The following is a 23,680-nucleotide window of genomic DNA, read 5'->3' on the forward strand; positions in this document are numbered from 1 at the left end:
AGGTAAATAAATCCCAGAATAAAAGAAAGAAGAAAAAAAGGAGAGACTGGGAGCTTCAGTTGCAGGCTTGGCCCGCCTGAAAATAGCCCTCAGCCCTTCATCCAGGCTGGCCAGGCACCCCATTGGGGACCCCCACCCTGAAGGGGATGCGGGCAGCCTGAAAACAGCCATCAGCCCCTCATCCAGGCTGGTCAGGCACCCCAGTGGGGACCCCCACCCTGAAGGGGGTGCGGGCAGCCTGAAAACAGTCATCAGCCCCTCATCCAGGCTGGCCAGGCACCCAAGTGGGACCCCCACCCTGATCCGGGACACCATTGAGGGCAAACCAGCCGACCCCCACCCGTGCACCAGGCCTCTATCCTATATAGTAAAAGGGTAATATGTAAACTGACCCTAACAGCAGAAAGACTGGGAATGACTGGTCACTATGACACACAGTGACCACCAGGGGGCAGACTTCGATGCAGGAGCTGCCCTCTGGTGGTCAGTGAGTTGCCACATGGAGGAGCTCTGCTCATCCACAAGCCAGGCTGATGGCTGCCAGTACAGCGGTGGTGGTGGGAGCCTCTGCTGCCTCCTCAGCAGTGCTAAGGATTTCCGACTGCAGCTTAGATCTGCTCCCCGCTGGCAAGTAGACATCCCCCGATGGCTGCCGGGCTGCCAGAGGGATGTCTGATTGCCAGCTTAGGCCCAATCCCCTGGGGAGCAGGCCTCAGCCAGCAGATGGTCATCCCCCGAGGGGTCCCAGACTGCGAGAGGGCACAGGCTGGGTTGAGGGACCTTCACGCACCCCCCCCCCCCAGTGCACAAATTTTGTGCACCGGGCCTCTAATATATATATATATATGTATATACACATACATACACACACACACGCACACACGTACACTAGAGGCCCAGTGCATGGATTCGTGCACATTCGAAAGAAATTAATTAGAAGGTGGCCGGTGGGGCAGGACTGGGCAAGATGGGCTGGACACACCCTGGAGCCAACATCCCGTGGTCCCTCCCTGGCTAGCAGCACCTCGGGCGGTGCCAGGGCTTGAAGGGCATTAGCGGAGTGAGCAGGCTCCCTCAGCCTGGCCTGCAGGGATCGGGCTGAAATCAGCAATCTGACATCCCCTGAGGGGTCCCCGAGTGTGAGAGGGCACGCTATAAAGTTGCTGTCGCTTGGCAGCTCCTGTGTTGAGTGTCTGCCCCCTGGTGGTCAGTGCGTGTCATACCTACTGGCTGGTCAGCTGGTCGGCTGGTTACTTAGCCTTTTATAGAGAGAGAGAGAGAGATAGATAGATAGATAGATAGATAGATAGATAGATAGATAGATAGATATTTTTTTGTTTTTAGTGATTTCAGAGAGGAAGGGAGAGGGAGAGGTAGAAACATCAGTGATGAGAGAGAACCATTGATTGGTTGCCTCCTGTATGCCCCACACTGGAATTGAGCCCGCAACCTAGGCATATGTCCTGACTGGGAATCGAATCATGACCTCCTGGTTCATAGGTTGACATTCAACCACTGAGCCACACCGGCCAGTCTATCTACTCTTTATTTACCAGTTTGGGAACATAGTTGACAAAGAGAATGGGCAGTGATGGAGAAATAAAGAATGTACATTACAGCATAGATTAGTGCTAGAGCACAGATGCTAACATGTTGATAGTATCTGGAGGTTGAAATTGTGGGCCTTTGTTGATGCCTGCTAAAATGACTTCATCTTAATTGGGCTGAGTCCTGTGAAGATTAGACAAGTAATAATTACAAAATTTCAGTGCTTTACAAATGAGACAAACAGTTGACTTAATGCTTGCTTGAAGAAATCAAGTTTTTTCCCACTAAAAAAAAAAAAGGCTTTAAAAATGTAGGCCAGTAAGCCATCATAGAATGGCTTTTAATTGGATAGAAGCCAGAGGAAGCTTAGTCTTCTTTGTTACATACAGAGAAGGCAACTAGTTTCCTGTAATTTCAGGAGTGTGCTAATGTTCTTGGAAAGAGATGATTCTTGATTTTTAAAAGTACATGAAAAAATTTTAAAGAAGATTGATAGTCTGATAGTTTTTTTTTTTAAGACTAGCAATCATACTATAACAAACAGTGGAGCTTGAAAATTTTTTTAAAAATTTTCTCACCTTATCCATCACATTTCATTTAAAATATTTGCCTGATCTGCTTTTCTTTTATCAAACCCTAGCATTCTATTATTACCAGTACCTGAGCTGATAATAATGAACTTTCCAGTCTTCTACATTTACTTAAGCCTGGACTTTTGGAGTTCTAATCAAAAAGGTTCAGAGCTGAATGGAGTGGCTGGGGTGAGCTGATATGCTTCTGAAGAAGTTAGTGTGGTAGCCTAGATATATAGTGGGATTTTTCTGGCATTTGAGGAATATTGTGAAGAAATAGGCCACTAAAATTAGCTAGCCATTACTTAAGATAGAATGATTTTCAACTTCTTCAAGTTAAGATTTGCTTTTATAGAAGACTTTAGGATTTTTTATTTGATAGGCCATGAATGAGTTCATTTTTTGCTCATTTTTATAGTTGTGACTATCATGTAATTTGGTCCTTCAGTTACTGTATAAAACCATAGGATTGCATCTATAAATGTGCCATCTTAATGTCTTCTTGTTCCTCTAGGTCAGCCTGCCAGTATACTGGCAGGCAGCCATAGTGAAGGATTGTTGCAGATAGCTTCAGGGCCTCAGCCAGGACAGCAGCAGAATGGATTTACTGGTCAGCCAGCTACTTACCATCATAGTATGTACATGCTTTTTAAAATATTTTAAGTAGTTGAGAAGAAGTAGGCAGACTTTATAAAAACAAATTAATCCATGTGGGCCTTAATTTTTAGACAGCACTACCACCTGGACTGGAAGTAGGACTGCACCATACACACCTAATTTGCCTCACCACCAAAACGGCCATCTTCAGCACCACCCGCCTATGCCGCCCCATCCCGGACATTACTGTAAGCTCTTGTTTTCGTTGTAAGGGCCTTTTCTTTTTGAGGACTTCGTTTTTTTTCCATTTAAAAAATGTTTTTACATCTTTTGTTCATTTTACAATTTAGTTTTATCAAATGATTAGAGTTTTTCAGTATTTTTGGTAAACATTTTTTATTACTGTGTTATCATACCTTTGTTTTAGAAGAGTAATGTTTACTAAATACATTTATTTTTCCGTTGCTAATGTTTCATTAACACCACATTGATTTCCATTCATTTGTTTGTTTGCTTTGTGCATGTTCTCAGATCTCATGTGTATCTGTATATCCACCCCATGTTGATTGAAACCCTTTGAGTGTCAAGATCTCAAGGTTTCCCTCACTGTAGTATTTAGCATACCATAGACACTCTGAAGTGGAACCCATCATTGCATCTGCAGGCATGATTGGGAGGGATACCCTACTGATTAACCATAGCTTGTAGTTTCAGGAAGAATAGGAACTTTATTCTTTTGGCTTAGTAAAATCAATAGTATAAATCTTTCATATAGATTAAATCTTTTTCCCTCTAATATAAGGTTAATAGTCCCAAAGAAAACTTAAAAGAAACATAGAAGTGTATAAATAAGAATCCTGCTACCCAGAGATACCACTTTTAATACTTTGTCATGTTTTCCTTCCAGTCATATAAATGGGTATATATAAATTTGGGGGGAGGAGGAGATCATATTGTGTACATTGTTATATCCTGTTTTTTTTTCCAGTTATGTTATTATTTTTTGATATCTTAAGAGAATATAATTTTTAATGGCTGCTGAGACAGCATAGTAGTTAAGGGTGCTGAATTTGGACCCTTAACTGGCTGTGTGACCATTGGCAAGTTATTTAATCTCTCTAAGCCTTAAGGCAGGGGTCCTCAAACTACGGCCCGCAGGCCACATGCAAATACAAATATTGTATTTGTTCCCGTTTTGTTTTTTTACTTCAAAATAAGATATGTTCAGTGTGCATAGGAATTTGTTCATAGTTTTTTTTTTAAACTATAGTCCGGCCCTCCAATGGTCTGAGGGACAGTGAACTGGCCCCCTGTTTAAAAAGTTTGAGGACCCCTGCCTTAAGGGTAACAGTAGTAATTAGTAGTATCTAACCCCATGTTATAAGAAATAAATGTAATAATTCATGTGAGATGTTTAGCACAATGTCTTAACACATAATAATCTCTCAATTATGTTAGCTACTGTTCCATTATGGAAATAGCCTTAATTTAATAAGCCATAAACACTTGTTTTTAGAATGCACCTAACACTTTGAGTTATTATTACATATTACATTATAAATTATATTGTATTACATGTTACATGAATAATTTATAATTTACATTAAGTTTTGCATGTACAACTTTTGTAAATTGCTTAACAGCACTAGTGCATATAGCACTAAATGTTAGCTATTAAGTGTCTATAAAAGTAATTCAAGAGTATTTGCTTATTATAATTATGAAGTAATCTAAATTAAGCTTTTAAGTTCTTAGACATTGCAGAAACTTGATCCAAACAGCTCCTAAGGTATGATAGTTATATTTAAATAAGGTGTATCAAAAATTTTAATATTAGTGAACTTTTAATAAATAAAATTGGGATTTCTATTATCTTTTCTTTAGGGCCAGTTCACAATGAGCTTGCATTCCAGCCTCCCATTTCCAATCATCCTGGTAAGTATATTTTAAAATTGATTCCCTATAATTAGATTTTCTTTATGGTAATAGAAAAACTCACAAATACACATATGCGGGTTTTAATGTAATAACAGAGTTATTTAAGGTTTAGATAAGTACAGTTCTCATAGCATTAGTTAATAGTTTACGAGTAACCATTATAGTCATACACAAATTGTCTATATATATATTTTTAACTGTCTCTGAAAGAAAAGATGAGAGCTGTCTTCAGCTAAAATGTAAAATACCAAAATGCTGGTTTTAGCATTGAATACATAAATATGCAGCAGAAGAAACTGGGTTTCAAATAGAACACAATGTAAAATTGTCACTTAAAAAGCTACGGAAGCCCTGGCTGGTTTTGCTCAGTGGATAGAGCATCAGCCTGTGGACTGAAAGGTCCCAGGTTTGATTTCGGTCAAGGGCACATGCCCAGGTTGTGGACTCAATCCCCAGGGGGGGCATGTAGGAGGAAACCAATCAATAATTTTCTCATCATTGATGTTTCTATCTCCCTCTCCCTTCCTCTCTGATTAAAAATAATAATAAAAAATTTTTAAAAAGCTAGGGAAGGATCTGAAGTAGATGCTGAAAAGAAAAATAAGTCACTGTATCTGTCTTAGAAGATTCAGGAATCTCTGGCTAATTGAAATGTAGAAACGGATTAAATTATGCTCAAAAGAGAGCATAGCTAAGTAGATTTTCTCAGTTCATAGTTTGAATATAACTTCTTAAATTATGGAAGTAATAAAACAAAAGTTTAGAAATAAAATGCTGAAGGCTTCTTAACATAAACATAGGATTTTGATTTTTCTTTCCTCTATCCCTTCATAACTGTTTTTCTTATCATAAAAAGATGCAAAGTATATCATTTTAACTCATCCCCTTAATTTTCACTCTAATTTTAAAAATGTTTTATTATAAAGAATTTCAAACATACAACAAATACCAGAATAATATGGGAGATCCCCCCCTCACTGTACTCATCCCTCAGTTTTAGCTATTAACAATTAATGGCCAATCTTGCTTCATTCATACCCCCCCACCCTACTTCTCATTCATGCCCTTATCTATTATTCTGAAGAAAATCCTATATAGCCATCTTATTTATTTATTTATTTATTCATAATAGATTTTTATTGATTTCAGAGAGGAAGGAAGAGGGAGAGAGATATAGGAATGTCAGTGATGAGAGAGAATCATCCATCAGCTGCCTCCTGCACACCCCCTACTGGGGATTGAGCCCGCAACCCGGGCATGTGCCCCGACCTGGAATTGAACCATGACTTCCTAGTTCATAGGTCAATGTTCAACCACTGAGCCACGCTGGCAGGGCTATGGTCATTTTATATGTAAACTAGAGGCGTGGTGGTGCACCGGGGTGGGGTTGGGGTCCCCGGGGTCCCCTCAGCCCAGCCTGCACCCTCTCCAATCTGGGACCCCTCGGGGGATGTCGAACATCCCTGTCACAATCCTGGACCGCTGGCTCCTAACTGCTCGCCTGCCTGCCTGGTCACCCCTAACTGCCCCCCCCCCCCCCCGCTGGCCTGACTGCCCCCAACTGCGCCCCTCTGCCAGCCAGGTTGCTCCTAACGCCCCCCCCCCCGCCAGCCTGGTCACCCCCAACTGCCCATCCTCCCCCCCCCGACCTGGTCACCTCCAACTGCCCCCATGCTGGCCTGGTCGCCCCGCGCAGCCTGCTGTTTAGTGGTTTAGTCGTCCCTCTAACCCCCCTGCTGGCCTGGTCATAGGCAGCCATATTGTGAGGGTGTGAGGGTTAATCTTTATTATATAGGATACTTTAGTATATATTTCTAAAAAAGATTTTTAAAAAATATTTCTATAGTTACCATAATGATTAATTTAAAGGATAACATATACTTTCTCAAATAGATCTGTATAATTTTCTTAAACAATGTTTTATTATTTATTATTTATGTTGGTTCCATTTATTCATCTGGCTGTTAAAACATTGAGGGTAAGATCTTGATGCTTATAACTCTTCATTTGAAGAGATTTGAAGAATTTCTGTATCAGAAGGCCAAATTGATTTACACATTAGAGTATATAAAGCACTTTTACCATGCTCACCAGCAGTGTGTAAACTTTGTGCTTATTTAGGATGCAAATAATACTTATTTTGATTTGGAGAAAAATTCTGATTCACGAAATTTGTGCAAGGGGCTCTGCCCCTACCGTAGCAGCGGCTACTGCTGCCTTGGCTGCCTCTGCCTCGGCCCCCGCCACCACAGTTTCATCTGAAAGGTCGTCTGGAAGGGTGTCTGGTCTAATTAGCATATTATGCTTTTATTATTACAGATTTTTATTGGGAAATATAATACATAGAAAAGTGTATAAAACATGGATTCATATAATCTAATGAATAACATTAAAGCCAATACCTATATAACCACCACCCAGATTGAAAACTAAAATATTGCAGCACCCACAAAAACCTTCCTACCTCGGGCATTTTGTTTGTCAAAAACTTCCCCCCCGCCCCCCCTTACCCCAGCAGTAACCATGATCCTGCTTTTTATAAATATTACTAGAGGCCTGGTGCACAAAATTCGTGCACTCGGCTGGGGGTGGGGGGAGCCCCCACAGCCTGGATTGCGAGAGAGCGTAGGCCAGGCCGAGGGACCCCACCGGTGCACAATTGTGGCCAGGGAGGGATGCAGGAGGTTGATCAGCCGGGGAGGTTACCGAGGGAGGGCTCCAGGGCTTGTCCAGCCTGTCTTGCTCAGTCCTGATCATCCCGACCCCAGCAGCAAGCTAACCTATCAGTTGGAGCATCTGCCCCCTGGTGGTCAGTGCACATCATAGCGAGCAGTTGAGCAACCTTAGCATATCATTAGCATATTATGCTTTGATTGGTTGAATGACCGACTGGCACTTAGTATATTAGGCTTCTATTGTATAGGATTACAGTGGGGCCTTGACTTACGAGTTTAATTCGTTCCGAGACAGAGCTTGTTAAGGAGCTCGTTAACTCAAATTACTCTATCAACTCAATGCAAAAAATTGGCCGAGAGACAGCTGGTATCTCAAAAAACTTGTTAGTCAGGAAACTCGTAAATCAAGGCCCCACTGTATTTTTTTTTTTTTGTCTTTAGTACTGTTTATTTTTAGTCATTGAGCATCCTAAATTATGTTTTATGTTAGTATATATCATCACATATTTAATATACTGTAAAATACAAATGTAGATAATATTTCATAAATGTAAAATATATAATTACATATAGTTATATGTATGGACCATATATAAAACACATGATTAATACAATACCAAAGACATGATCCATAAAAGAAGTAATGGATAACCCGGTTTTCATTAAAACTCAAAACTTCTGCTCCACAAAAGACATAAAGAGAGGAAAATGACAAGTTACAGATTAGGAGAAAATATTTGCAAAAGAATTATTATCCAAAATATACAAATAACTTGTAGAACATGACAAAAGAAAAATTTAAAAAATATATTAAAAATGGGCCAAAGGCCTGAGCAGACACCAAAGAATATATACAAGTGGAAAATAACATGTTCTACATCCTATGTCTTCAGAGAAATGAGAATTAAAACAGTGAGATATCACTACACAGCCACTGGAATGGACGAAATCCACTAAATGCTGACAAGGATATGGAGCCCCAGGGATGTCTATGCATTGCTACTATGGATGTAAAATGGCACAGCCACTTTGCAAGATAGTTTGAAGGTTTCTTACAAAGTTAAACATATTCTTACCACTTTCCCCGTAATTGTTCTCCTTGGTATTTACCCAAAGGAGTTGAAAATTTGTCCACACAAAAGCCTGCACTTAGATGCTTAGAACTGATATATTCATATTTGTTGAAACTTGGAAGCAACCAAAATGATGTCCTTCAGTAGGTGAATGGATAAACAAAGTGTGGTACATTTAGATAACTAGACTACTGAATACTATTCAGTGTTAAAACAAAAACTAAACAAAAAAATAAAGAAGACCAAAAACAAACAAAAAACAACCAACAAATCAAACAACAAAAAATGAGCTATCAAGCAATGAAAAGACTTGGAGGAAACTTACTATCAAGTGAAAAAGTCACTCTGTAAAGAGTACATACTGTAGGATGCCAACTATATGACATTCTGAAAAAGGCAAAATTATGGAGATACTAAAAGGATCAGTGTTTTCTAGAGGTTAGTGAAGAGGAAGGTATAAATAAGCAGAGCAGAGATGATTTTTAGGGCAATGAAACTACTCTATCTGATAGTATAATAGTAGATACATGCCATTATACACTTGTTAATACCCATTAAATGTAACTCCAAGAGTGAACCATAAGGTAAGCTATCGACTTTGGGTGATAATAAGATATCAATATGGGTTTATACATTATAACAAAAATACCACACTGAATTTTGACCCTGAGGGAGGCTGTGCATATGTGGGGGCAGGTGAAATATGCAAAATGTTTGTATCTTCTCCTCAGTTTTGCTATGAATCTAAAAATTCTCTAAAAATAAATTCTATTAAAACATAGAGTTTTAAATATATCAGATTTCTTCTTTTGTATTAAAACATATATATTTAATATGTTACCAAAAATTAACCTTGCTTAATTATGTATTGAGATTTCTGCACATTCATTTTCAAGAATACATGTGACTTACGTTACATCTATTCCATTGACATATATTCTATTGGCAGAATAAAAATACTGACTCTAAGTTATTATGGAACTAATTAGATACTACCAAATCAGAGGCTTTGCCATTGAAACTAAGGGTTTGTTTCTGTAAAAATCAACTGGTTATTAAATGTGAATATTGTCTGATATTTTTGTAATTTTTAAAAATCTATTGTCTTGGTATTATTTATTTTTTTTAATATATTTTTTATTGATTAAGATATTACATATGTATCCTTATCCCCACGTTACCCCCTACTCCCCCCGCCCCCCGCTCATGCCCTCACCCCCCCGTTGTCCGTGTCCATTGGTTAGGCCTATATGCTTGCATAAAAGTCCTTAGGTTGATCTTTCCCCCTTACCCCTACCCTCCCCTACCTTCCCTCCAAGGCCCGACAGTCCAATCAATGCCTCTCTGTCTCTGGATCAGTCCTTGTTCATCAGTTTATGTTGTTCATTATATTCCACAAATGAGTGAGATCCTGTGGTATTTATCCGCTCTCCAGTTCCATCCATGCTGTGGCAAATGGTAAGAGTTCCTTTTTCTTCTTCCTCTTCTTAAAGAATACCTTTCAGCATTTCATATAATGCTGGTTTGGTGGTGATGAACTCCTTTAGCTTTTTCTTATCCGTGAAGCTCTTTATCTGACCTTCTATTCTGAATGATAGCTTTGCTGGAAAAAGTAACCTTGGTTGTAGGTTCTTGCTATTCATCACTTTGAATATTTCTTGACACTCTCTTCTGGCCTGCATGGTTTCTGTTGAGAAATCAGCTGACAGTCGTATGGGTACTCCCTTGTAGGTAACTGACTGTCTTTCTCTTGCTGCTTTTAAGGTTCTCTCTTTGTCTTTTGCTCTTGGCATTTTAATTATGATGTGTCTTGGTGTGGTCCTCTTTGGATTCCTTTTGTTTGGGGTTCTCTGCGCTTCCTGGACTTGTAAGTCTATTTCTTTCACCAGGTAGGGGAAGTTTTCTGTCTTTCTTCAAATAGGTTTTCAATATCTTGCCCTCTCTCTTCTTCTGGTACCCCTATAATTCTGATGTTGGTATGCTTGAAGTTGTCACAGAGGCTCCTTACACTATCTTCATATTTTTGGAATCTTGTTTCTTTTTTGGTTGGGTATTTTTTGTTTCTTTGTATTTCAAATCTTTGACTTGATTCTTGGGATCCTCTTGTCTGCTGTTGGATCTCTGTATATTATTCTTTATTTCAGTCAGTGTATGCTTAATTTCTAGTTGGCCTTTTTTCATATCCAGGGTCTCACTAAATTTATCACCGGTTTCCATAAAATTCTTGAAAAACCTTATAAACGTGGTTTGAACTCTATATCCAGTCGTTTGCTTTCCTCCATTTCTGTCATTTGTGACCTGTTTCTTTGTCTCTGCATTTTTTATGCTTCCCTGTGTTGGTAGAGTGGTTTTGTGTGCTAGGTGTCCCGTAGGGCCCAGTGGCTCAGCCTCCCCAGTTACCTGAGGTGGACACTCTTGGTGCACCCCCTTGTGGGCTTTGTGCACAGTCTTGTTGTAGTTATGCCTTGATTGTTGTAGGTATCACTGGGAGGAATTGACCTCCAGGCCAATTGGCAGTGAGAATCAGCTGTGTCTGCAGTGGAGAACTTCTGTGCTGAAGACACCCTTCTGGGGCAAGACTTGCTTCAGTGGGGCTTTGGTGCTCACTGAGTCTGTCCCCTGAGTGTGTCCCTTATGGATCTGAGGAGTTGTAATCTGGATGGTCCCCCTCTGACCACTGGGTACACTGGCTCTTGGATCTGAGGAGGTGCTAATTTAGCCTCTGCCTGAGGTTACCTGGCAGGAGCTACGAAGAGAACTGCAGATTCCCCTTCCTTTTTTGGAGTTTGGAGGTACCCTGATGAGGCCCAGCTGTGAAGCAATGCAAGCTGCTGTGGGGCCTTGGGCCTTCTCTTGGAAGTTCTGGGTCTGTCTGGCCCAGCTGCAATTTGTTAGGCAATTTTCAGGTTGCAAAGGGCCAGGGCATTCATATGCAAAAGCCTCTGCCACAGCCTGGGTGGGGCGGGGTCTCAGGGAATCAAAGGGCGGAGCCAGCAGCTATGGCGGATCCTCAGCCCTGCCCTAAGGGGCCGCGCATGTCAGTGTCCCGATAATTGCCGCAAGCACCTCTGAGGGAAAGCTGCCCTCAAGTTCAGAGTTCTGCCCGCTGCCAGGCTGCCCTCAAGTTCAGAGTTCTGCCCGCTGCCAGACAGTCCAGTTTCTCCCCGTATGAGTCCTGGGTCCCCAGAGACTTCCCGGAACCGGAGTTCAGAGCAGTCGGGAGCTTGTGACTCCCTCCCGATTCAAAAAGACAGCCTCGTCCTCAGGTGCCAGCCCCTTTCCGAGCGCGCGCTGGAGCCTCCGTACCTCTGCACTTTACTTCCTCAGCTTCTTGGCTCTCAGTGTGCTTTTCTTTCCTTCTAGTTGTAGAATTTCCACTCAGCCAGCCTTCCTGTAGTTCTGTATGATGTCCTTTTGTCTTTTTGTTGTATTTTTGAAGTTGTTGTGGGAGGCAGCAATTTCCCGGTGTTTACCTATGCCGCCATCTTAGTTTTCCCGGTATTATTTATTAATTTGATTAAAAATGAACTGTAGTCTGGCCAGTGTGGCTAAGTGGTTGAGCGTCAACCAGGAACCGTATTTTTTTTTTTTTTTTTTTTACTCTTTGAAAGTGATGACTGCATCCCTAAACAGTCTGGTTTAGTAGTTTGGTTTTTTTTGTATTTGAAATTATAGAATTGAAGTCATTGATCAGAATCTTAATTTTGTTTCTGAATAAATATATTGTGATCAGAAGGGAATACCTAGAATCTTAAGAATGAGAGCTTTTGCTGGTTTCGAGGCAGCATCCTTGAGAGTTAATAGTGACCTCTGGCAATTTGGGGGTCATGGGATGGGGTGTGGTGTCAGTCTTCGTAAGGCTTAGTGGAAGGTGATCTACAGGAATGAGGGTAATCAGGGCTCTGAAGAAAGACCTACCCTAGATGGAACAGTGTGTGGGGTTGGGAGTGGTGGCATTTAGCTAGTTCTGCGAACTCAATTTGATATCCTGCAATCACTTTTGTCCTCATGTTAGCTTTACTTCATTCTTCTCAGGCTAGAACCGATGTTGGGGCCTAAGAGCTTGTGGTGGTGAGGGAACAGCATTAACTAGTTCTGAGCCATCCATCTGTAGTTCTGCACTGGCAGGAAGGCCTCTGTCTTTGAGAGTAATAGGAAGGGACTCAATGGTGAGGATGATCCTGAAAGGTCTCTTGTCCAAATGGTTGCAGGAGGGGACCAGCTCTGCCCACACACCTTTAATGGAGTCAGCTGGTCGGAACCCAGAGAAGGCTGTGAACACTAATGGGCCCTAGAGCAGTTTTACCTCACAACCTTTATTTTCCTCTTGAACTGTTAAAAGAATATTCTAACTGATCTCCCTATTTTTTTATTTTTGGTAAGAGGACATTTATTGGGCAAATTACAGAGGTAGAAGTAATATCTAGAAGAAATGGGCTTAGGCACAAGTTCCAGAGGTAAGGGAAGGGCCCTTGGAGCTTGGGAGTGAGGAAGCTGATGGTAATGTACCTGGGTGGGTAGGGAGAGAGGAAAGGACAGGTGTGCTCCAGGGAGGGAGAGCGCACTGGGTCCTCCATCTTAAGCGTTTGAAGGCAGAGATTTTTGGGGAGGTCCCAGGGAAAGATCTTAGTAGGATACACGCAGTTCTTCAGGTGTATCCTTTCAGGGTTGTGGTCTCCAATGATTGATAGGCAGGCACCAGGGCAGGGGGTCAGTATTCAGTGCAGCTGGTCCTGCTGTCAGCGTTGGCTGTTTTTTCCTCATCTGGGCCTGGAGCTGAAATACAAGGAGTGATGGCGTCTTCCTGGGCCAGGTGGACCATGCATGTGCCTTGGAATCTGCCAGCAGGCAAGTCACGTGGCACCAAATATGCTGTAGGCGGTGGGAACTGCACCAGGTGTCTGACCGGTGGGGTCAGACCAAACCTGGGTTCAGCAACCTGGGTACTTGGGTTCTGGCTGGGGTGGGGGTGAGGCAGGGAGAGAGGGTAGGGAAAGGCCTGGGCTGCACCACGGGGGGAGAGCACCTGATCTCCCTATTGAGAAGGCTTACAGTCATATTGCCCTTCTCCTCACCATGTAATATCTACTCCACTCAGCATTTCTTTTCTTTTTAAGCCTCATGCAAGGATATGTTTATTGATTGTGGGGGGGGGGGGGGGAGAGAGAGAGAGAGAAACATCAATGTGAGAGAAAAATTTAGATCAGTTGCCTTCTGTACACACCTAGAGAGACTAAGGATTGAACCCAAAACCTGGGCATGTGCCCTGACCCCCAGACCTGTCAGTGTACAGGACGACACGCCAACTGAGCCACACCGGCGAGAGGACTTTTATGTGTCATAAAAGATTCTCACAGGGCATCTCATTCAGATCTAACTAATATAAAGAATAATTCATAATGAATGTCTTAGGTGCTTCATCCAAGTTTCTAACTTCTAAAAAGGTTAACCAAATTTAAAAATATTTTCTTGAATGACTTGATTTCAGAAATTAGAGATAATGCCTTGGAGATGTAGATTTTCCATTATAATTGAACAGCATTTGTTTGACAAAACTGTGCTTTATGTTTCCCCATTACAAAGCATATTTAGCTAAGTTCTCATATTGTAAAAAAAGTTTCATATTGTTAACTAAGCCTTTTACAACCTTTTCTCTGGCCAGTGATGAGCACCCAACTTCACTACTTTGGGAACAAGGGTCCGCACAGTGGGCAGAGAACAGCCCCACTGCCTTTGAAAGGAGTTGGGGCATTAAGAAAGTGCTCTCTGCCCTAGCTGGTTTGGCTCAGTGGATAGAGCATCAGCCTGTGGACTGAAAGGTCCCAGGTTCGATTCCGGCCAAAGGCATGTACCTCAGTTACAGGCACATCCCCAGTAGGAGGTGTGTAAGAGGCAGCTGATCGATGTTTCTCTCTCATCGATGTTTCTAACTCTCTATCCCTCTATCTTCCTCTCTGTAAAAAATCAATAAAATATATATTTTTTTTAAAAAAAGAAAGTGCTCTCTGACTGAGTGACTTCAGCCTGTGGTGATGGTAACTTGGTGAAGTTGCAGGCTTGTCACTTATATGGCATTTGGTTCTTGGAGCAAAAGAGCAAAGAGAGATCTAGAAATGCCTAATGAACTTAATGAATTCTTAGGACCTGCTCCTGTTTTAAAAGTAAGAATGTTCCCTCTCATCTGGTTAACAAATTTGGAGTGGGATAGAAAAGCTCTCACACGGTGTGCGGTATCCCAGCACTGCCAAGTTCCCTGGAACCCATTTAGATGACCTCTGGCCCTCTCTGTCCTCACAGGCAGGAGCCACCTTCCTCCTGCTTTCTTAGGCCTCCTGCCCTCTTCATGATGGATGGTCATTTTTCATTCCTGGTTTGTGGTACATCTCTTCTTGCCAGCTGAGCGGGCCAGCCTTTCAGAGTGTAGCTTCCCGTAACCGTCCTTGTTGTGTGGTGTGTGAAATATTAGGGAAACAAACAAAAAACCCTTGGTGACTGGAAAATAATAAAATACGTTTAAGTGCAAGTACAGATATTGCAGTTCATGATAACAGTATGTTTTTTTATTTAAACAAGAAGATTTTACAACTCCTTTTCCCCACCCTGAGTTGACTCTCATGAAAAACGTTGCTCACGATGGAACTTTCCTTCTGGATACTGTTCTTCAGTGTGAACTAGGAAAGGCATGTATTTGCACCTCATTTTATTTAATCGTTGTTGTAAACATTCATGACTTCAGGGCATTGTTTGTAACGAAATTTACTTTTTGGACTCATTGTGTCAAGACCTCTTTTCCGGGCTGTTACTGGTGTTAGCTGCCAGAGCATGGGTGCTTGGTCTGTTGGCTTTGAGAACCTCTAGTTTAGCTTCACGCAGCATGCCTGCCAGGTGTTTGCTGAAGCTTCTGGTTCATAGCAGAATGTGATCTTTACTGAAGACTTTTACTCTAAGGAATAACTTCATAAATATTTCAAAATGGGATTTTTAATAAGGCACTTTATGTCACTAGTTTTCATGTTGTAATGATAATACAAAATTTAAAGGAATGTTTGTATTCACGATTAGTTGATTTGATCTGTTTGAAAAAACATTTGAAATTTTGTTTTTTGTATCTTCATGGTCTGTTTTATTAATTCTTCATTGGAAAGTATTTTCTTCCTTGACAACATTTTAAAAATCAATTAGATACATAGAATACAAGGTTTTTAATGATGATTTTTATTTTTTTAAAATATATTTTACTGACTTTTTACAGAGAGGAAGGGAGAGGGATAGAGAGTTAGAAACATCGATGAGAGAGAAACCATGATCAGTTGCCTCCTGCACACTCCCTACTGGGGATGTGCCCCCAACCAAGGTACATGCCCTTGACTGCAATCGAACCTGGGATCCTTGAGTCCGCAAGCTGATGCTCTATCCACTGAACCAAACCTGTTAGGGCAGAATACAAGGTTTTAAAAAAATGTATTTTAAGCATCAGTTATACTTCATTTTAAGATTTTTAGAGAGGGAGTTAAAAAGATCTATTTTTCTATCCTTTCAGATTGTTAAAAGTTTTATTGCTTTAAGTTTTAGTCCAATCAGTTCATAAATAGCACATTGATGTGCATATAACTAATTGGTTAATCAGCAGAAAACTTTACAAACCCAACCAAGTAGTGCCTCCTTTTTCCTCTAATCATTCACAATTATTTTAAATCATTTGTTGTTGTTCAAATGAATACACTAAATAAGTGGTTCTCAACCTTCTGGCCCTTTAAATACAGTTCCTCATGTTGTGACCCAACCATAAAATTATTTTCGTTGCTATTTCATTACTGTAATGTTGCTACTGTTATGAATCGTCATGTAAATATCTGATATGCAGGATGGTCTTAGGCGACCCCTGTGAAAGGGTCGTTCGACCGCCAAAGGGTTCGAGACCCACAGGTTGAGAACCGCTGCACTAAATCCATCTTCAGCGTTAAAATTGTAGTAGTTAACTTGACTTCACTTCACTAAGAGATACAACAAATGACCTTTCAGCCAAGAGACAATTGAGAATTCCTGCTCATAGCAGCTGTCTAGTTAGAGTGTAATTAACCTTGACTCTGGTGTGAATGGCTGACTAGCTTGGGTCCTTACAGTCAATTAGGGAACTAGAAAAATATGCTATGGATTGATGTTTTCGATAATATTCTCTGAAATATGTCTTTAAGTCAGTGTGTTTAAGAAAAAGAAAAGTTTAGCCCTAACCGGTTTGGCTCAGTGGATAGAGCATTGGCCTGCGATGCTCTATCCACTGATGCTTTACATACTTTCTGATTCAGATGTTGTTCTTTCCTCCTTCATTTTAGTATATTTATCTTCTCTTTTTTTATGCCAGTGTACAGGATGCGATGAGCATGCATTAGATGCTCTGTAGACTTGTATTTACTTGGTGAGTGTACAAAATCTCAGGTTGTTTGATTCCTGTCAAGGGCATGTACCTTGGCTGCAGGCACATCCCCAGTGGGGGGTGTGCAGGAGGCGGCTGATCGATGTTTCTCGCTCATCGATGTTTCTAACTATCTATCCCTCTCCCTTCCTCTGTAAAAAAATCAATAAAATATATTTTTAAAAAAAAGAAAGAAAGAAAAGTTTAGTCTGTCTTAGTGGTTAGATCATTGTCCAGATACACCATGGCTGCAGGTTTGATCCCCTGTCAGGGCACATGCAAGAATCAACCAATGGCTGAAACCGGTTTGGCTCAGTGGATAGAGCGTCGGCCTGCGGACTGAAAGATCCCAGGTTCGATTCCGATCAAGGGCATGTACCTTGGTTGCGGGCACATCCCCAGTGGGAGATGTGCAGGAGGCAGCTGATCGATGTTTCTCTCTCATCGATGTTTCTAATTCTCTATCTCTCTCCCTTCCTCTCTGTAAAAAATCAATAAAATATATATTAAAAAAAAGAAAAAAAAAGAATCAACCAATGAATGCATAAATATAAGAGGAACAACAAATTAGTGCCCCTCTCTCTCTCTCTCTCTCTCTCTCTCCCTCTTTCTAAATCAATTTTTTAAAAATTAAAAAAGGAAAGAAAATATGTGCAGTGAAATGAAATACGATGGTAAAATAATTTATTTTCTGCCCTGATTACTTTTGTTCTTTGAATTCTCAGTTGACTGGGTCTTTTGAGGTAAGAACCAAAATCAAGATTTTAAAAATGACTAGAGTTTCAAGAATGCTAGGCACTGAGCTGAAAAATAGAAGACAGGAAAAGCCTAGATATTTAAAGCATCGTCATTTTATCAAATTCTTTTGGGTGCTTTTCAGATTCCTCTCCTGTCCCTTCAGCCTTTATTTTAGGGAAAGCTTTGCCTGATGGAGTGACGTTTGCTCCCATTTGTCTCCTCTAGCTCCTGAGTATTGGTGTTCCATCGCTTACTTTGAAATGGACGTTCAAGTAGGAGAGACATTTAAGGTTCCGTCTAGCTGCCCTATTGTTACTGTTGATGGATATGTGGACCCTTCTGGAGGAGATCGCTTTTGCTTGGGTCAACTCTCCAATGTCCACAGGACAGAAGCCATTGAGAGGGCAAGGTATTGATTGTATATGTATTTTAAAAGTTGAGTACACTATATTGCCTTTTAGTCAATTATATTTCTCAGTGTAGATAATGTGCGTTTCACTAGGAAAAAAGAATAAAGGTCATCTTGAAAATTCAGAATCAGTAAGCATTCCACTTGTATTGTAGATGTTTGTTATTTAAAATATGAAAAAAATGATCTTTTAAAAAATTTATTTTTTAAATTTATGTAAAGTTGGTATACAATCTTGGTTATATTAGTTTCAGGTGTACAGTATAGTGACTCGACATTTTTATACCTTACAGTGTGATCGCCCCACTAATTCTAGTAATCAATCATGTTAAACATCACAATATTATTAACTAAATTCCCCTTCCTCTTTTCACCCAGCCCTCTGCACCCTCCTTCCTGGTAACCATCCTGTTGGTCTTTGTTTCTAAGAATCTGTTTTTATTTTGTTTTGTTTTTCAATTCCACATATAAGTGAAATCATATGATATTTGTCTTTTTTGTCTGACTTATTTTACTTAGCATAATACCCATGTTGTCAGAAATGGAAAGGTTTTATTCGTTTTTGTTACTGCATAATATTCCATTGTGCCACATCTTCTTTAAGATAGTTTTGTTTGTAAGTGACATTCCTGTTTTGAATAGTAACAAGACCATATGTTCTACACATATATTGAAAGGAAATAATATAAAATGAAGACATGGGTCTGCAAGTGTTATTTATAATATTGGGAAACAATAAAAGGGAAGTGGTTGAGTACATTTGATAAACTTTTATTTTTATGCAGTCATTAAGCTGTAAATGTTTATAATCACATGTAAATGTTTAAGATGAAATATTATAGGAAAACATACACAGTGTTAGGTACTTTGTAATCTCAACTCTAAGAAAATGTGTGTGTGTAAATACATAATCTTGGCTCTATCGCTAGCTGTGTGTCTGGCAAATCACCTGGTCCCTAAGCCGGTGCTGTCTAATGGAAACGTCTGTGATGAAGGGAAGGGTTTGTATCTGTGTTGTCCAGTACTGTAGCCACTAGCCATGTGTAACTTTGAGCGCTTAAAATGTAGTCATGTGATTAGCTTAATTTTCAAATTATTTTTAATTAAATTAAATAGTCACTTATAGTAAGTAGCTAGTGGCTATCAGTTTGGACAGTGTAGCTATAAGCCTTAGTTTAGTCATTTATAAAATACTAATATTTAGGTCATGGAATTGTGAGAGTTCAGTGAGAATTTATGTTAAATATTTCTGATACATACTAAGCATTATATATATGCCCATCATTTTTATATATGAATAAGATACTTAAAAAGGAACTAAATATACAAAAAATTAACAATGGTGATCTTTTGGTTGTGGTGTTACATAAAGTCCTTTTTAATTTTTCAATATTGGGTATTCTAATATGTATTTTTTAATACTTATAAAAATAAAATATAATTTCCTTTTTCTCCCTAAGGTTGCACATAGGCAAAGGTGTACAATTGGAATGTAAAGGTGAAGGTGATGTTTGGGTCAGGTGCCTCAGTGACCATGCAGTCTTTGTACAGAGTTACTACTTAGACAGAGAAGCTGGGCGTGCACCTGGAGATGCTGTTCATAAGATCTACCCAAGTGCGTATATAAAGGTTAGTGGAAGTTCTCCGTAAATATAAGAATTGAGATGCAGACGGGAGGAGAAGAAAAATGTCTTTTTATGTATTAAATCTCAGAAATTATGTTTGTTTTTAAAACACATTTCCTTGGGGGCATTTATTGACACAGCTGGTTATCTCGTTTTGTGATTACATTCATGCCCTATTATTTTAGTAGCAAATTTATTAAATGTTTTAGACTAACACACAGGCTTTTGAAAACATTTGAGTGAAACTACCAAGCATATTCTTTAGTTGAAAATATGTAAGATTTTGGAATTCCATCTTAGCCAATCTTTAGGATTTTATGAAAGGAAATTCTAATATTAATTGGTTTTTGAATTAAGAACCTGAGAAATGGAAAATCCAACAGTAGGTTTTTTTTAAGTTAGTTACTTTGGAATTAAACCAGTTATTTGCTCTGTCATTTTTCAATTTAAGCCTAAGGTATTTTTTAGTAATTATTACATATTCAACTCAATTTACTTTGATAAAAAACAGTTTGAAAGAGAAATATTGTTGTCATTAGATAGCCAAATATATATACATTTTTTAATGTTTTAATTGATTTTAGAGAGAGAGGAAGGGAGAGAGAAAGAAGCATTGATGTGAGAGAGAAACAGAGATCAGCTGCCTTCCGCAGTTACCCTAACAGGAATCGAACCCATGCCCCTCCAGGACACAGGATGACGCTCATCCAGCTGAGCCACGCGGGCCAGGGCTTATTTTTTGTGTTTACTTCCTGTCATGGTTTCTCCCTTTGGAACAATTCTGCCTTAGCCTGGTACCCGGGGGTCCACATGTCAGAGCCTACTTGTATATTTAGAATGGAGAGGAATTGCGTCCCTTGAGGAAGTTGAGTTCCAGTCCCCTGGGTCTGCTCAGGGCCTAAGCCCTGTGGCAGAGGTCTTTCTGATGCTTACCTCTGCCCTGGGCAAGACTTCATGCCTAAGTGCATTTCTGAATTAGCTGTAAGGTAATTACATTACAGCACTTGATTCATGGGCAGATGCCCCTTTATAGACCTCAGAGAGCCTGGCTGTTGTCTCTTTGCATTTTATTCGAAGAAGCTAAATTTCCGTCCTCTGCACCTCCTGTTTGAGGTCCTGGGACCCCAAGTACCTGCTGTCCACTGTGGATTTATCCACCATCATTTGGTGGACTATGGGTTGTTTCCACTTTTTGGCTACTAGGAATAATGCTGCTATGAACATTCATATTGGCGTTTTTAGGTAGATGTGTGTTTTCATTTTCTTGGATATATGAGTAGGAGTGGAATTGCAGGATCATAGGTAACTCCATGCTTAACTTTTTGAGGGACTGCAGACTGTTTTTAAAAGTGGCAGTGCCGTTTACATTTCCACCAGCAACATATATAGGAGGGTTTCCATTCTCTATATGCTCATCAACACTTGTTGGTATCCTTTTTATTTAGCCTTCCTAGTGGATGTGAAGTGGTATCTCATGGTGCTTTTGATTTGCATTTCCCTAATAGCTAATAATGTTGAATATCTCTTCATGTGCTTATTGGTCATTTGTCTGTCTTGTTTGGAGAAATGTCTACTTAGATCGTTTGTCCATTTTTTAAATTAGGTTGTCTTTTTATTATTGAATTGTAAGAGTTCTTTGTATATTCTGGGTATCAGTCCCTTGTCAGATATATAATTTGAAAATATTTTCTTTTGTTCTTTAGCTTATCTTTCGTTTTCTTGATATGATTTGCAACCCACACCAAAGTTGTTCATTTTGATATCTTTGAGTTTATCTATTCTTTGAATGAGTGTGTTTTTGGTGTCATATCTAAGAAACCATTGACTACTCCAAGGTCCTGAAAATGTATTACTCCTGTGGGTTGTCCTAAGGGTTTTATAGTTCTGGCTCTAAATTTAGGCCTATTACACATTCTTAGTGAATTTTTGTGCATAGTTTAAGGATGTTGATCCAGCTTCGTTCTTCTGCATGAGAATATTCAGTTGTTTCAGCAACCATTTGTCCAAAAGACTGATTCCCTTATCAAATTATCTTGATACCCCTGCTGAAATTAAGTTGACTTTAAATGTAAAGGCTTATTTCTAGGCTATCAATTGTATTTCATTGATCTGTGTATGTATCCTTATGACAGTACTATTCTGCCTTGATTACTGTAGCTTTGCAGCAAGGTTTGAAATTGGGAAGTGTGAATTCTCTAGCTTTGTTCTTTTTCAGGATTGTTTTGGCTATTGCCACCTGCTGGTATATCCACAGGAATTATATGACTGGCTTGGAGGATATCAATTTTTATAAATATATTTTTATTTATTTTGAGAAGAAGGGAGAGGGAGAGATAGAAACATCCATGATGAGCGAGTCATTGATCAGCTGCCTCCTTCACGCCCCTGCCCCACACTGGGGATTGAGCTCGGAACCTGGACATGTGCCCTGTCAAACCGTGACCTCCAGGTTCATAGTTGACAACCACGGTGCCACACCAGCCAGGCGAGCATATCAACTTTTAATAGTTTTCCTCCCTTTGTAATACTGTAAGCAATAAAAAATTAAATTAAATTTAAAAAAACAAAAGGAAAAAAAAATAGTTTTCCTGTCTTTTGCATGTAAATGGAGCAGAGAGAGAAGGTATACCTTACTCCTCCATCCTGACTGGAAGTCTTTGGATTATTTGTCATTTGACATGAATGAACAGAACATGACAGTGTTGAATATATACTGTCTACCAGACAGAAGTTATTTTGCTCTTATGTAGTAAAGTATGCATTTTTTAAAAATGCAGATTTTGCAAAATATGGTGACCATGCTGTTTATCACACTCCTCCAAATAACTAGAATGATAAAAGAAGTTGGCTGTATAACTGACCACGATCATCAATTCAACCTAAAGAAAGTTCATAGCAATTTGTTTTGAAAGGGTGGGGGTGATTTCTTAACTTTATTTTACACAAAGGAGTTGTTTTTCACAGGGACAATAATGCTGATCAACGCTGAATTAGATCAAAGATTCAGAGGCATGTAGCAACCACCGCTGTCCTGATGGTGAAGTGTGTCACTTGGCCAGCTTTCCTATATTACAGTGTACATAAAAACTTACATTTTTAAGTTTAAGAGAGGTAAATGAAGCTATAAGTTTTCAATTAGTTGTGCAGTGATTTTTGATGTATGGAATCTTTTCTGATGGACTCATAACATTAAACCTACACTTTTTTTTTAAAGGTCTTTGATTTACGGCAGTGTCATCGTCAGATGCAGCAGCAGGCGGCCACTGCACAAGCTGCAGCAGCTGCCCAGGCAGCAGCCGTGGCCGGAAACATCCCTGGCCCGGGATCAGTAGGTGGCATAGCTCCGGCTATCAGTACGTATGCTTTTGGTTTGTGTGGTTTTTTTAAGTGTAATAGCTGGCATTTTATATTGATTCACTTATTTGGTTAGTTCCTTTAAACAGTAATAGAAATTAAAGTTTTCATTACTGGGATAATGTTTTTGAATTTACAGAAAACTGTTCTTTTAATATTTGTCCTTTGTCTAGGAACCTATTTTTATTCCTTTTGTGTCAAAAGGGAGTATGGGATAAGGAAGAAAAGGGTTTTTTATTATATTATTGGTCACCTCCCCCTTTTCTGTTGATGCCTTTAATTCCTGTCTCACCAACCAGGGTGGGTTGTTATCACTGACATGCTTGGCTTCATTGTTGAAGGAAAGCATTTTCAATTTCAGAATTAGGCACCTCCTGTTTTTTTTTTGTGTGTGTGTGTTTTTAACTATGCTAAGCATGGAGAGAAAACTAAGTGAGGGTGGTGTTTTGATAACTTGTAGACTTTTTTTTAATTTTAGGGTAAAATTGAACTGTGTGCCAGGTTTCACACTGATGGGGAATTTTTTACTGCAGAGTTAAACTCCTGACTATAGACTTTTATGATGGAAACACGTGGCACCCATCTTCCACGTCTGAAGGCATAACTAGTGATTCATTCAACCCCTGTTCTTAACCTCTTCAGTGTGGTAAGCAAATCACACTGGCGAAGAAAACTGCAGTGTCCCTGCAGGTTTCTCTACAGTACATGCAGATTCCTCCCACTAGGTTCATGTAATAT

General features: G+C 39.8%; 1 protein-coding gene across 2 annotated transcripts in view; it reads left to right on the forward strand.

The window, feature by feature from the left end:
• SMAD4 (SMAD family member 4) overlaps nucleotides 1-23,680 on the forward strand; it is a 61,569-nt gene that overhangs the window by 30,772 nt on the left and 7,117 nt on the right. The window contains exons 6-12 of one of the 2 annotated variants that reach the window (XR_009454210.1): nucleotides 2,635-2,754; nucleotides 2,849-2,965; nucleotides 4,602-4,652; nucleotides 17,780-17,963; nucleotides 19,424-19,592; nucleotides 22,803-22,941; nucleotides 23,476-23,588. Coding sequence is in view for 1 of the 2 variants with exons in the window: in XM_059707324.1 (XP_059563307.1) it covers nucleotides 2,635-2,754; nucleotides 2,849-2,965; nucleotides 4,602-4,652; nucleotides 17,780-17,963; nucleotides 19,424-19,592; nucleotides 22,803-22,941 (780 nt within the window). In the remaining variant the exon portion in view is untranslated. The remainder of the gene's footprint in view (nucleotides 1-2,634; nucleotides 2,755-2,848; nucleotides 2,966-4,601; nucleotides 4,653-17,779; nucleotides 17,964-19,423; nucleotides 19,593-22,802; nucleotides 22,942-23,475; nucleotides 23,589-23,680) is intronic. The other variant, XM_059707324.1, reaches the window with a different exon arrangement.

This window comes from Myotis daubentonii, chromosome 8 (assembly GCF_963259705.1).
Source record: "Myotis daubentonii chromosome 8, mMyoDau2.1, whole genome shotgun sequence".
Taxonomy (NCBI): domain Eukaryota; kingdom Metazoa; phylum Chordata; class Mammalia; order Chiroptera; family Vespertilionidae; genus Myotis; species Myotis daubentonii.